This window comes from Hippocampus zosterae, chromosome 13 (assembly GCF_025434085.1).
Source record: "Hippocampus zosterae strain Florida chromosome 13, ASM2543408v3, whole genome shotgun sequence".
NCBI lineage: Eukaryota > Metazoa > Chordata > Actinopteri > Syngnathiformes > Syngnathidae > Hippocampus > Hippocampus zosterae.
The window spans coordinates 7263006-7275410 of NC_067463.1; the positions used below are offsets into that span (position 1 = coordinate 7263006).

Sequence of the window (12405 nt, forward strand, 5' to 3'; positions counted from 1 at the left end):
CCCCATTTCCCACACACACCCACCTCTACCAGAAACCACTCTACCTAGCCCCCCACCCTCTTTTTCTCCACTACAGATCCACGAACAGGACGTGAGACGGCTCTTCAAGCAGCAAAAGATCAAGAAAGCTCCGGGGCCCGACAAAGTGTCCCCCTCCTGCCTGAAAGTCTGCGCTGACCAGCTGGCTCCGGTCTTCACACAAATCTTCAACAGATCCCTGGAGCTGTGTGAGGTCCCATCCTGCTTCAAACAGTCTACCATCATCCCAGTTCCCAAGAAATCGGCAACATCGGAACTGAACGACTACAGGCCTGTCGCCCTGACGTCTGTGGTCATGAAGTCCTTTGAACGCCTTGTGCTGAATCACCTAAAGAACGTCACTGGACCCCAGCTGGACCCTCTCCAGTTTGCCTACCGGGCAAACAGGTCTGTGGAAGACGCAGTCAACATAGGTCTGCACTACATCCTCGAGCACCTCGACAGCACAGGGACCTACGCAAGGATTCTGTTTGTGGATTTCAGCTCTGCGTTCAACACCATCATCCCGGAACTCCTCACCCCCAAACTACTCCACCTCGGTGTGTCCCCTACGATCTGCCAGTGGATCCTCAGCTTCCTGACGGGACGGACACAACAGGTGAGACTGGGAGCAACAACATCATCAATACGCACTACCAGCACTGGTGCCCCACAGGGATGTGTCCTCTCGCCTCTGCTCTTCTCTCTCTACACAAACGATTGCACCTCAACAGATCCAGCTGTCAAACTCATAAAGTTCGCAGACGACACCACGGTCATCGGTCTCATCAAAGACGGCGACGAGTCTGCGTACCGCCAACAAGTGGAGCAGCTGGAGCTTTGGTGCGGCCGACACAACCTCGGGCTGAACACGCTCAAAACTGTAGAGATGATCGTGGACTTCAGGAAACATTCTTCTCCTCAGTTGCCCCTCACACTATCCAACTGCCCTGTGTCAACCGTCGAGACCTTCAAGTTCCTGGGAATCACAGTCTCCCAGGACATGAAGTGGGAAGTCAACACCATCTCCATCCTGAAAAGGGCCCGGCAGCGGATGTACTTCCTGAGGCTGCTGAGGAAGCATGGCCTGCCACAGGAGGTGCTACGACAGTTCTACACTGCAGTCATCGAATCAATCCTGTGTTCTTCCATCACGGTTTGGTTTGGGGCCGCCACAAAAAAGGACAAAATCCGACTTCAACGGACAGTTAGGACGGCAGAAAAAATCGTTGGCACCGCCCTACCCACTCTTGAGGACTTGTACACTGCAAGAATCAAGACAAGGGCACGGAAAATCCTCCTGGATCCCCCGCACCCTGCCCACCACCTTTTTCAGCCACTCCCCTCAGGCAGACGCTACAGATCCATGCGCACAAAATCCAGTAGACACTTAAACAGCTTCTTCCCTCTAGCCATTAACTCCTTAAACAGTCACTGACAGTCACTCTTCTTGCACCACAAAATGGTACTTCAAAACTAGTGGTTACTCTAAAATGCTTCAATGATTTTGTTGTTTACGATGATACTAGTGCAGCGTGTTATACCGGAGACAAATTCCTTGTGTGTTCTACATACTTGGCCAATAAAGATGATTCTGATTCTGATTCTGATTCTGATTCTCAGGCTACATGCTGTGGTGGGAGGCTTCCGGCGTGCAGTCCAGGTGTGAGGAGCGAGCACTGTCCAACTCCACGCTGCGGTACCAGCTCACGGGCCTCACCTCGACCACCACATACAGGTTGAAGGTGGCCGCGCTGACCGCCGCCGGACGGGGCGTGGTCACATCGTCCAACATCTCCACGGGCGTCCCTCCAGGTACGAGGAAAACAGATTGACCTTTCAAAGATTTTTAATATATCAGTTAGCTCACATGTTTAACCTTCATAAAGTTTTACTCCTTAAAGCTTAAACCCTTGAAAAAAAATCCATCCACGGTCGCGGGCATGCTGGAGCATATCGCAGGTGTCATCATGGCGTGGCGGGGGGGACCACCCTGAACTGGTTGCCAGCCAATCGCAGGGAACACACAGGCAAACAACCATTCGTGCTCACGCTCTCACCTCGGGATCATTTAGAGTGTCCCATTAACCTGTCATGCATGTTTTTGGAATGTGGGAGAAAACCAGAGTACCCGGAGAAAACCCACACAGGAAGGACAGAGCCAGAATCAAACCTCACACCTCTGCGCTGAGATTTCGATGCGCTAACCAGTCGACCTCTTGAAATAAACTGACAACAAAAATATATATATATATAGCATTAAACATGTCCAAAAAATGTGGTCAATATTTCATTGGTTTGTTTATTTGTTTTTTTTTAATCTATTTCAGCCCAAACAAAGAAATGAGATAATTCTACCTAAGAAATAGAATTAATTCATGGCAGGGATCTTTTTTTTCCCCTCCAAGAAACATTTTATCTATTCAAATGATCACATTTATCACATTCCTCGGTGAAACACCATGCCTGGTTTCAGAACAGGCTCACAAGCTACTCCTGTGGTGCTGTTGTCGACGCTGGTTTGAAATTCCAGCCGTAGTCTCCTACATATTTCGTCTCAAACTGTGCGCCGGATCACCACTGAACCATTTTAAAACCTTTCTTTATCCTGAATTTGCTTCAGAGTCAATAATAAGTAGTATCTACCTCCTGGTAATCTAAACGTTAATTATTACGAGTTTGATGGTCCATTATAGCCGTTATGTGGTGTTCATTTGGTGTCTGTCCCTTGTCCTTATACTGTACATGGCTCATCTCTCGGTTAGCGCATGACTCGGCATGACTCATCAGCTCCAGTCAGACCAACACGCACAATGTGTGATTTGCAGTATATCTCAGAGAGGACTTGGCTTCGGTGTGCCTGCTGAGTTAGTGTGATTGCACTTGTTCGGCTCATCAGCAGTCATTCTACTAGCGGACTGATTCAAAATGTCTGCGCTTGGACGGACAAGAGGTCATCAAAAGAGCGCCCCCAAAAAATAAAAGTGAATAGGGGAAAAAAAAACATCATGAGGCAGAACAAAATTTGTCCTAAAGGCAGCAAGACTTAACAAGGAGGTAGAGGAGTGTGGAAGTGAAACTCGGCTTGAGCATCAGGATTTGTGTGTTTGCGTGTGTGCGTGTGTGCGTGCGTGTGTGCGTGCGTGCGCGCTAACACTTTCTGATGACTAATTCATGAATAAAAGCAGGAAGAGTGCGAGCAAAGATGAATGCAGACAGTTCTTAGATTCGCGAGATATTCATTAATTCATGAAAGCAAAACTCGTCAAAGAAAGACGGGGGCCAAAGGATTAAAGATGCTCAAACGGAACAAAAGAATGAAGGGAGAGACTCGGGATTCCTGGATTCCTATCTTGTTTCTCTATTCATGTATTCATGAAGTTCGCCGCATTTGATCATTCATCACAGCAAGTCGCCGCGTGTCAACATCATCATCACAACACCAGCTTACAGTTGTCCTTTTGTCGCCAGTCCGATCACGATAACACAAAGAATCCCTCTCCGCGGGCCTTTTTAATGCTCCGACAAATTATTAAATATATATACCGGGCTATTCCAATCTGTATTCTGCCACGTTGACAAAAATACGACGCCGTTGCAGAATCGTACGGATCACGGGGGACCACTTAGAGCGTCCGCAGTTATCAAGTATTCGACCGACATAGTTTGAAGTGCTCGCCCTTGTTGAGATTGAGTTGAGGCGATCCTCCGCAAAAATGGAATGAGATTCCCCCCGCCGCTTCGCCGGCTGACATTTTATTAACAGAAACAAGCTTGTACATATATTGCCTGTGTTCCGCCTGCCAGGTATGTTTCCAGCAGCTGTCAGTGAAGAAGCCGGCTAACTTTTTAATTTTTTTTTCCTTCCAGTTGTGCAAATTAAAAGTGCATCATTGATGTGTAATGTATCCCAGCTAATAACTGGCAAAGTATAATAGCAGCTCCGCGCGCCTTGAAGCTAAATAAGCCGTGCAATTACATATTCACCGTAAATTGTCTCACGCAAATTGTACGTTGCGCCCATCGGCCGTACCATTTGGTGCGTCCGCATTTCATAACGTACCATAGGATTGCGAGATCTGTAATAATAATGATCTTCTGCAATGTGTTTGAAGCGCTTTATTAAAATGTGCTACATCACACTGAGGGAACTTTCCCAGGGTTTGGTTAGTTAGCTTTGCCACAGTTTTTGTATACTGTACATTGGATGGATGTACTTACGAAATTAGGCGGGTATCCCTTGTGGATGCTACCTATATGCTGTAAAAAGTCATCCTTCAAAGAGGGGATGTGATCACAATGAAATAATCACCTTGAGATTCATGTGAAATGAGAATCGGCACACGTCGGTCACCGTAAAAAGTGTCTCCAATTCGCCCCGAAATGAACAGTTTGAAATAGCAGTCAAGATGAGCATAAAACTTTCAGGCTTCTGCTAGAAAGCAAACATATATTTGGAAAAGCCTATTAAAACATCCGAACATAATTTCGGGGCAAATCAGATGTACTTTAAACGAGTATACGCCAACTCCAATTAACATGACTTGAGTGGGACTGCTTGTTTGGGAACACCTCGCCGCCTCCCTGTTTAAGGGGGTGTGCACACTTATGCAACTTCACCTATGAGAAAGATGTTTGTTTTTTTTAAACACCAATACATTATACTGGTTTCAAGTCACATTATTGGTGGAAAATGTTTTGAAATGATTTGTGTTCACACACCAAATCCTGCCATTTGAAAAGTGGTGTGTAGACTTTTTAGATCCACCATAGTTGTGATCTGCTTCAATCGTGGTAATGTCGGTAGGAAGGTTGGCTGATTTAGTTATTAAATGTGTTTGTTTGGCATGTTACATTGATTGTTTTAGTGAGTTACGTACACGAGTTGCACATCCGGCTCAAAATTGCTTTTGTTTGTTTGTTTTTCCGTCATGGTCTACCTGCGAGGCAGTGCCCAGTTCGATCCAGCATACGCTGCCGCGAAACAAGGCGAGCTTCGAGAGTACGTTTGTAATTATATTTTTGGCAACTTGGACGTGACAATCACAAAGTGGGAGCTGCTGCCTTTTCTGCTGGCAGCCGCAAAGACTTCAGGCGCGCTGACGGTTCCCCTTCATCCGTTCTCGCCGCGGAGATGGAGCAATTAACGGAGGGTCAAACATGATTAACGGGGCTCCATGCCCGCACTTGTCTGGCCCTAATGAACTCACATTGCATCGTGCGTTGAAGTCATCGCTCACCGCCAGACGTTGATCTTCTCTGCATCGTCTCGTCGCGTCATACAGTACTGTTACTTAAAAAAAAAAACAGCTTTATGTTCTTCCTCTTCCTGGTTTGATTTTTGAGCAGAGCAGATGGTCGAAAGTACCGCATTCATGGAATAAGAATTAAACAGAAAAATGAATCAATGTAACTTAGTACGGGGGCACATTGGGAACTGGTTAGCACATCGGCCTCACAGTTCAGAGGTGCAAGGTTCGATTCAGGCTTCAGCATTCCCTAGTGTGGAGTTTGCATGTTCTCCCCATGCCTGCGTGGGTTTTCTACGGGTACTGCGGTTTCCTCCCACATTCCAAAAACATGCGTGTCAGGTCGGCTGGCAACCAGTTCAGGGTGTACTCTGTCTGCTGGCCCGAAATACCTGGGATAGGCTCCAACACGCCCGTGACCCGAGACAATGGATGGTGTAACCTTTTTACGTAGATTAAAGTAAACAGGCCCTGCGATTGGCTGGCAACCGATTCAGGGTGTCCCCCGCCTACTGCCCGAAGACAGCTGGGATAGGCTCCAGCACCCCCCGCGACCCTAGTGAGGATCAAGCGCCTCGGAAGATGACTGACTAAAGTAAACAGCAGCTGACTGAGATCATTTGCACATGTCAAATCTAGCAAAATTCTGCCATCTTCAGCTCCTTTTTAAATTTGTCGTCTTCCAGACCTGCAAATGTTCATTTACATGCGCATGACAGCCCGAAGGAACAAGAAATGGACTCACGGTATTCCAATCACAAATGTAATCAGACTCCAGACGTATTTGTGCATTTTTTGCAAACTGACCTGCCTGCATTCAGAGATGACTTTTGGAAAGTACAAGTAGCAGTGCCCCCCTCTCTAGTGAAGAACTACAGCAGCGATTGCTTGTTTTTTGTTGTCTTTGTTTATTTGTTTGTTTGGTATGGCTTTGTGAAAAGTGCAGTGAAACCGTGATTGAATCAAATTTTGGAGCCTTTCTCGCTTTCTGACCATTGCAGGATTTTTTTCTCGATCCTATTTCCATTTAAAAAGCACAACAAAAAAATTCGGTGGAGACTGCAAATTTCGAATATCTTGTATGCAAGGAATAGAATATCATCCACATACCGTGGCTCCGAAAAAGGTCATTAGCTTTTTCTGCAGCACACGTCAGAAGGCTGGAGGTCGAGATTAGAAACATCGATTGGTCCAGTTTACCTCGGCCTCACTTCTTTCTTTAATTTACCATTGAGCGAATTGGTTTTCCACACGTTATAATCACAAGTCTCCACCCAGGCGGATGCAGGATGCATATCAGTCAACGCTCATGTTTGAATGCCACGTAGAAAATGTTAGCAATGCGAAGAGATACAAAATGGATCAATCTATAAATAACTTTTTTTTTAAAATCAAAATGCACACATTTGGTCCCATAGTCTCATTATTTGTCTCTACCCACAATCCGGAACCCCTTAAAAATATAACAAACCATGCATTTGTGTTCACTTTGTGCCATCACAGTCCACTTGGATCGGGGCCAAGTGGGGCACTGACCAACCACATCCAGCAGGTGGCGTTTGATGATTTCACGAACTGTCTGACTACCCTCCCATAAATGTCTCATGCGTAGGGTTTCTTTTTGTCCCTTTTGTTCTTTCCCTTTGTTTGTCGCTAAAGTAAACTTTCTGTGTGCTCTAGAACTTCCCGGTGCACCCTCCAACTTGGTCATCTCCAACATCAGCCCTCGGACCGTGACCCTGCGCTTCCGGCCCGGTCCTGATGGAAAGACGGCCATCTCACGATGGATCGTCGAAGGCCAAGTGGGCGCCGGCGTCTCTGCAGCATTTGCCCGATTTGTCCTTGACGAGCCAATCGCACAATGCTGCCTCTTTGGTGATCGCAGGTGGTGAAGGAGGACGGCGCGGCGGACGCCTGGAGGCTTGTTTACCAGCTGGACAACCAGGCCGGCGCTGACAGTCTGGAGATACCCAACCTCACCCCTTTCACTCAGTATCGGTAAGCAGCAAACGCACATACACACAATAATGCCATCTCATTTATGGACACACACACGTCTGACTCTCTCCCAAATGTTACTCTCTGGCAGTTTTTGCTGTATTGCAAGCCTTGGGTGAAGTCAGATAAATCACAAAGACAGTTCCATATGAGACTATTTTTGTTTGTCAGCACCTTCACAGCTGCTGCATGCAGATCCTCATTACCCTCCCGCAAATAGCAAATAGCGCGAGGGGAAGGGAGGGGGGGGGGCAAAACGAGGGAAGGGGGGGCGAGCAAGGTGTGCGTAGAAAGTGATGAGCAACCCGAAGAAGCAAGGAGATGAGGAAAAGGGGGAAGGTAGGTCATTACAGAGTGGCCAGAGGAGTAAGGAGGTAGAGAAGGAGAGAGAGAGCCATGACACTTTGCTCACTCCCAATTTCTTCTGGTTTCATTTTTTTTTCTCCCTCAGAGAAAATCCACCACACGGAAATCATCTGTCAACCTGTCGACAACATTTATTAACTTACGGGCAGTGCTTTTCAGAAAACGTTCTAACATTCGTAACTGTCGCGTGAGTGTAAAAAATATGTTAATAAGTGAATAGGAAGGCATAAAAGTCATTGAATGAGCCGTTTGGTTGTACCTTGAATTGAAAGTTTGAGTGAGTACTCCATACCATTTTTTTAAAAATCTGGGACTCATTATACATTGAAACTGGTTATACCAGTAATGAGTTTTATTCATTATATATTCTTTAATTTCATTTAGCTGTGTGCTTAAGATCAGAATCTATCATACTGTTGACATAGTAAAACGATTATTAACTTCATTCAACTCATTTCAGCACTTTGGCAAACAGCGAACCATTCGTTAAGATCGCGAACCGATCTCTGTATTTGGTTCAGCATCAACTCTGCATGCAACTCTTTCAATCTTCGTGTTCGTCTTGGATGACGCCGCGCGTGTGTGCGTGCGCACAGGCGCACGCCAAAGGATTAGGTTGTCGCATGTCAGCCCCACTGGGGCATTAGATGGAGTGGCGCACTTGGATGTTGATTCTTATCACATTTTCAGCCCGCCTTCCAAATACTAAGACAGTCTCTTTCTGCCCTTGTTGGTTCAATCAGAGGTGTGGCTGTATTTGTTTAGCTAGCAAACGCTCCCCTGTGAATGGTCTGGATAATATGCTATCACGTTTGCATGTTTGTTTGTTTGTCTATTTTCCCCTGACTAAATATGTAGGTATAAATATGCCGGTGACACAGCTGCGCCCCCCCCCGTCCCACATCGCTCTCTCGCTCTCTTCACAGGTCGTGTGTTCTGCTTGTGAAGGTGCGATGAATGTGAATTGGATTGTGTATATGCAGTGTGTGTTAAACAAACATCTCAGGAAGTGTGAACTGTGTTTCTCACTTGATCCTGAGTAGGGTGAGCAGGATTGAAAACTGATGTTCAAGTAATAGACGGGGCTCCCAAATGTCCTGAAAACCTGGAAAATGATTGACCAATTTTCCAATCATGGAAACCATAAAAAAAGTAAAGTCTGTGGAAAATGCCACCGACATTTTTACGGTTGACATCAATCGTCACAGGTTTGCAACTTTTTCAGCAACAGATATGTGAACACAAATGGTGGAACAACACATGAAGATGGAGAATGAATCTAGCAATACTCATCGATATACAGTACATAGTATTAGTCCTCAACAAAAATAAATATTGCAGTGTCTGGATGTCTTATTTTATTGGATTGCAGCATTAAATTATAAACCACAAATTGTTTTTAGATTTGATTTAAATATGCTAAGCTTTTCTAAAGTATGTTACTATAGAGTAGTATTTTCCTTATTTCCAAAAAAATATTAGTTTGGGGAGTGTGCTTGAACAGATTAATGGCATTTACATTCTTTTCTATAGGGAAAGATGATTTGAATTAGTCATAGCTCGAGACACACCTGTATTTTATGTGTTGTTCATTTATTTAGTTGTACGTTTAAGAACATAACCCAACAAACAACAAATGACCTAATTTCACTGAATTTTCTTTCTGATACTGTAGTAGCTTCACAAATTCCAAACAGCAATGGCGGTCTGCCTTTATTTCCCACCCGTTGAATTACCTTCCCGCTGTGTTTTGTGTGTTCTCCGCAGTTTTAGGATGCAGCAGGTGAACATCGTGGGCTCCAGTCCCCCTAGCAGCCCTTCCAGGCTGATCCAAACCTTACAGGCGGCCCCTGACACACACCCGTCTAACCTCACCATGCTGTCTCCAACGCAGACCGGCCTTTGCTTCAGGTGGAAGGTACCCGCATACAAAGTACTACGCTTTGGGAATAATTTGTGCTCAGGCTGACAGCGTGTGTTTGCCCATTAGCATTGGCGCCTACTAGCCCGCAATCAAAGGTGGCAAAAGCCCTCACACCGTCATTGGAAGCACAGACACTTTAAATGTACTTTGGTGTACTAAAGGCAAAAAGAAAAATCAGTGACAGTGGAACACGCACCGAGGCCCACCACGAGTCATCCCCCCTTAAAAGCGGTATACGGTAAAATGTCAGCTTATGACCTAGGAATGTGCACAGCAAGTGGTTGACACCTTCCAAGTCATGCCTTCTCTTTCTCAAATTGGTTGTTTTTCCTCAGGCATGGTGGTTTATTGCAATTATTACAGGCAAAATATGGCGGTTTTCATTGATGACACTTATGCATGACATGCAAGTCGTGACTGTTAACACAGGTGACAACAAGTTATTTTTTTCTTTTTGGGGGGTGGAGGGGGGTAAACATTCTCCCCCTTTAAATGAGGCCATGGATGGCGGATATCTTGCTTTGCAGAGTCTGTTGCGTCATTTTTGTTAATGCTCTCTGGTTCACGTTCCGCCATGTCGCTGCTGTCCCTGGTTTTTCGGCCTAATAAATCCTCAAGACCTCAAGCGTTCTTGACTTGACCGTCTATTTTTATGGCATGTCGTATTCCGTGGAGGTTGAAAATAGGACAAGGGAAACAGTCAAACGTACATATACCTGCTTTCAAATGCTGGAAGTTAAGGTAAAAAATATACATACTTAATTAAGTAAACTACAGATACCTGAAAAGTCTCCTAAACCCTTTCATGCACCCTGTAACCTGATAACATGATAAGCTATCTACTGTAGTAACCGCTGTCCCTGAAAGGGTTAAGTCGAGTCACAAAAGACAAATACTTTGTTCATGTACTAACGTCGATTTTCGATCGTAGTACAGTGATGAGGTATTTGCCTGTTGTTACGGCATTAAAGAAAAGTTTTCATGTATCTGTACTTCACCTGACGATTTATTTTGATCACCTCTTCTCTTTGCTGCTTATTTTTGCAAACCCTAAACCTGTCATATCACCCGCTCCGTTCATTTATATTTTCTCCCTGCCATCTCTCGCTAACAGAGAAATTTTCCATTTAAGGAATTGAAACGAGAGCCTTGCCCTGTCAAATCAAACTTGGACAGCATGCAGCTACCTGTGGGGCATCCCAATGTATTTTCCTTTTTTTAACCGGCATGCTAACACACAGCATCCTCAACTATCCAAGGCCATCTGCACAGAGTAGAGAAGCATTACAAGTGTTGTCAATGCATCGCGAAAGAAATAAAACTCACATTTGATGTCAACCGCGCAATAACAAGCAGCACCCGATGCCCGCTGTATTCATCCGTGGCCTTGGAAGCGCTTTTACCCAGTGAAAGGAGGGTAGTAATAAATAATGACATGGTGGAGAAATTGAGGCGACAAAGCATAAAGGCTAAAGGGGCACGTGAGGCGACGGTGATAGGAAATGAGAGAGGAAGCGAGGATGACGTTGACGACAATGACGATGATGAAGAGTGAACGGGACACAGGAAAGGGAGGTGATCAGGAGATGGGATGTCAAAGGGGAGAAGATTGTAAAAGGTTTTTAAAGATCTACTTTAGATTCCCACACCATCTGTGTCATTCAAATGACCATAGGAGCAAAATGGGTCTCTTACCGTGTCCCTTTTCGTGACATGACAGTGTAGGACTGTCAGATCGTACTTGAGCTTCATTCTGCTCTGGGCTTTTGTCAACTTGTGCCCACACACACACACACAGTCTTTTTTGGGAGTCAAAATTATGATGACTTTTCATCACTTCGGCCTAGTTTTTATGTTTGAGAAGATTGAGAGTCGATCTAGTGTGATTTACCTCAACCCTTAACCAACCATATATACTGTATATACAGTGTGTGTGCATGTGTGTCCTTCTCAGGAAGTGGCCATTTTGCCACTAGCTGTCGACTGAAAATGCCATCACAGTTGCTCGATGCTCGGTTAACGACCAATCACGGCTCACCTATTTTCTGAAGCTGAGCCGTGATTGGTCGTTACCTGAGCCCTGAAGCAACTCTGATGGCATTTTCAGTCGATTGCAAGTGGCAAAATGGCCATCTCATGAGATGTCTAAAAACGGGGTGGATTTTGGGGTGTACTTCCGCTTTAATTAACCTAAAACAGTAAACATATTTTGTGATCATCCTAATCCCCCGCCCTGCCCCCCACACTGACCTTTAGCCTCTACCCGAATCCGAGTATAACGGCAGTCCGGAGACGGTGGGCTACCGGCTGCGCGTGCGCAGGACGGACGGACTGGCTGAGGATCGGACTGTGGAGGTTGAGGGAGCCGCAGGCGAGGTCACCGTAGAGGGCCTGCACCCTTGGACACACTACCGCACTCGGATACAGGCCTACAACTCCATTGGACCTGGCCCGTGGAGTGATGCAGTCTCTGCTCGCACGGCTGAATCTGGTAAGTGGGCCTTAAAGGTTTGCCTAAAGCCAGGACTCCGGGTATTAGAGCAAAATCCAGGCCAAATGAAAAGCGACAAGGAGTAGAGAGCTTTGTTACAGGGGCAGAACAAGGTGGTGGACGGTGAGGGCCAAGGCCACACTCCATATTTGTGACCATCATGATATTTTTAAACAGATGCACTTTTCTTCTATTCTTTGATAATCCCATAATACATGCATATAAATTGCATGTTCAAAGGGCAGATTTAGATTTTTGTCGTTTATGGTTGCAGTAGTGCCCACCCAAAATTTTCCGAGTGATGACGTATTTTTCAGTACCTTAATCATTTGTTAATTTGCCTCTCCCACGAACACTCC

At 45.6% G+C, this 12405-nt stretch overlaps 1 protein-coding gene across 2 annotated transcripts in view; it reads left to right on the plus strand.

Annotated features, from left to right (window-relative positions):
- The window catches only part of sdk1b (sidekick cell adhesion molecule 1b), a 237723-nt gene that overhangs the window by 188529 nt on the left and 36789 nt on the right, over positions 1–12405 (plus strand). For both annotated transcript variants that reach the window (XM_052084701.1, XM_052084702.1), the window contains 5 exons: positions 1642–1833; positions 6948–7069; positions 7153–7265; positions 9399–9549; positions 11812–12046. In XM_052084701.1, the coding sequence (XP_051940661.1) occupies positions 1642–1833; positions 6948–7069; positions 7153–7265; positions 9399–9549; positions 11812–12046 (813 nt within the window). The remainder of the gene's footprint in view (positions 1–1641; positions 1834–6947; positions 7070–7152; positions 7266–9398; positions 9550–11811; positions 12047–12405) is intronic.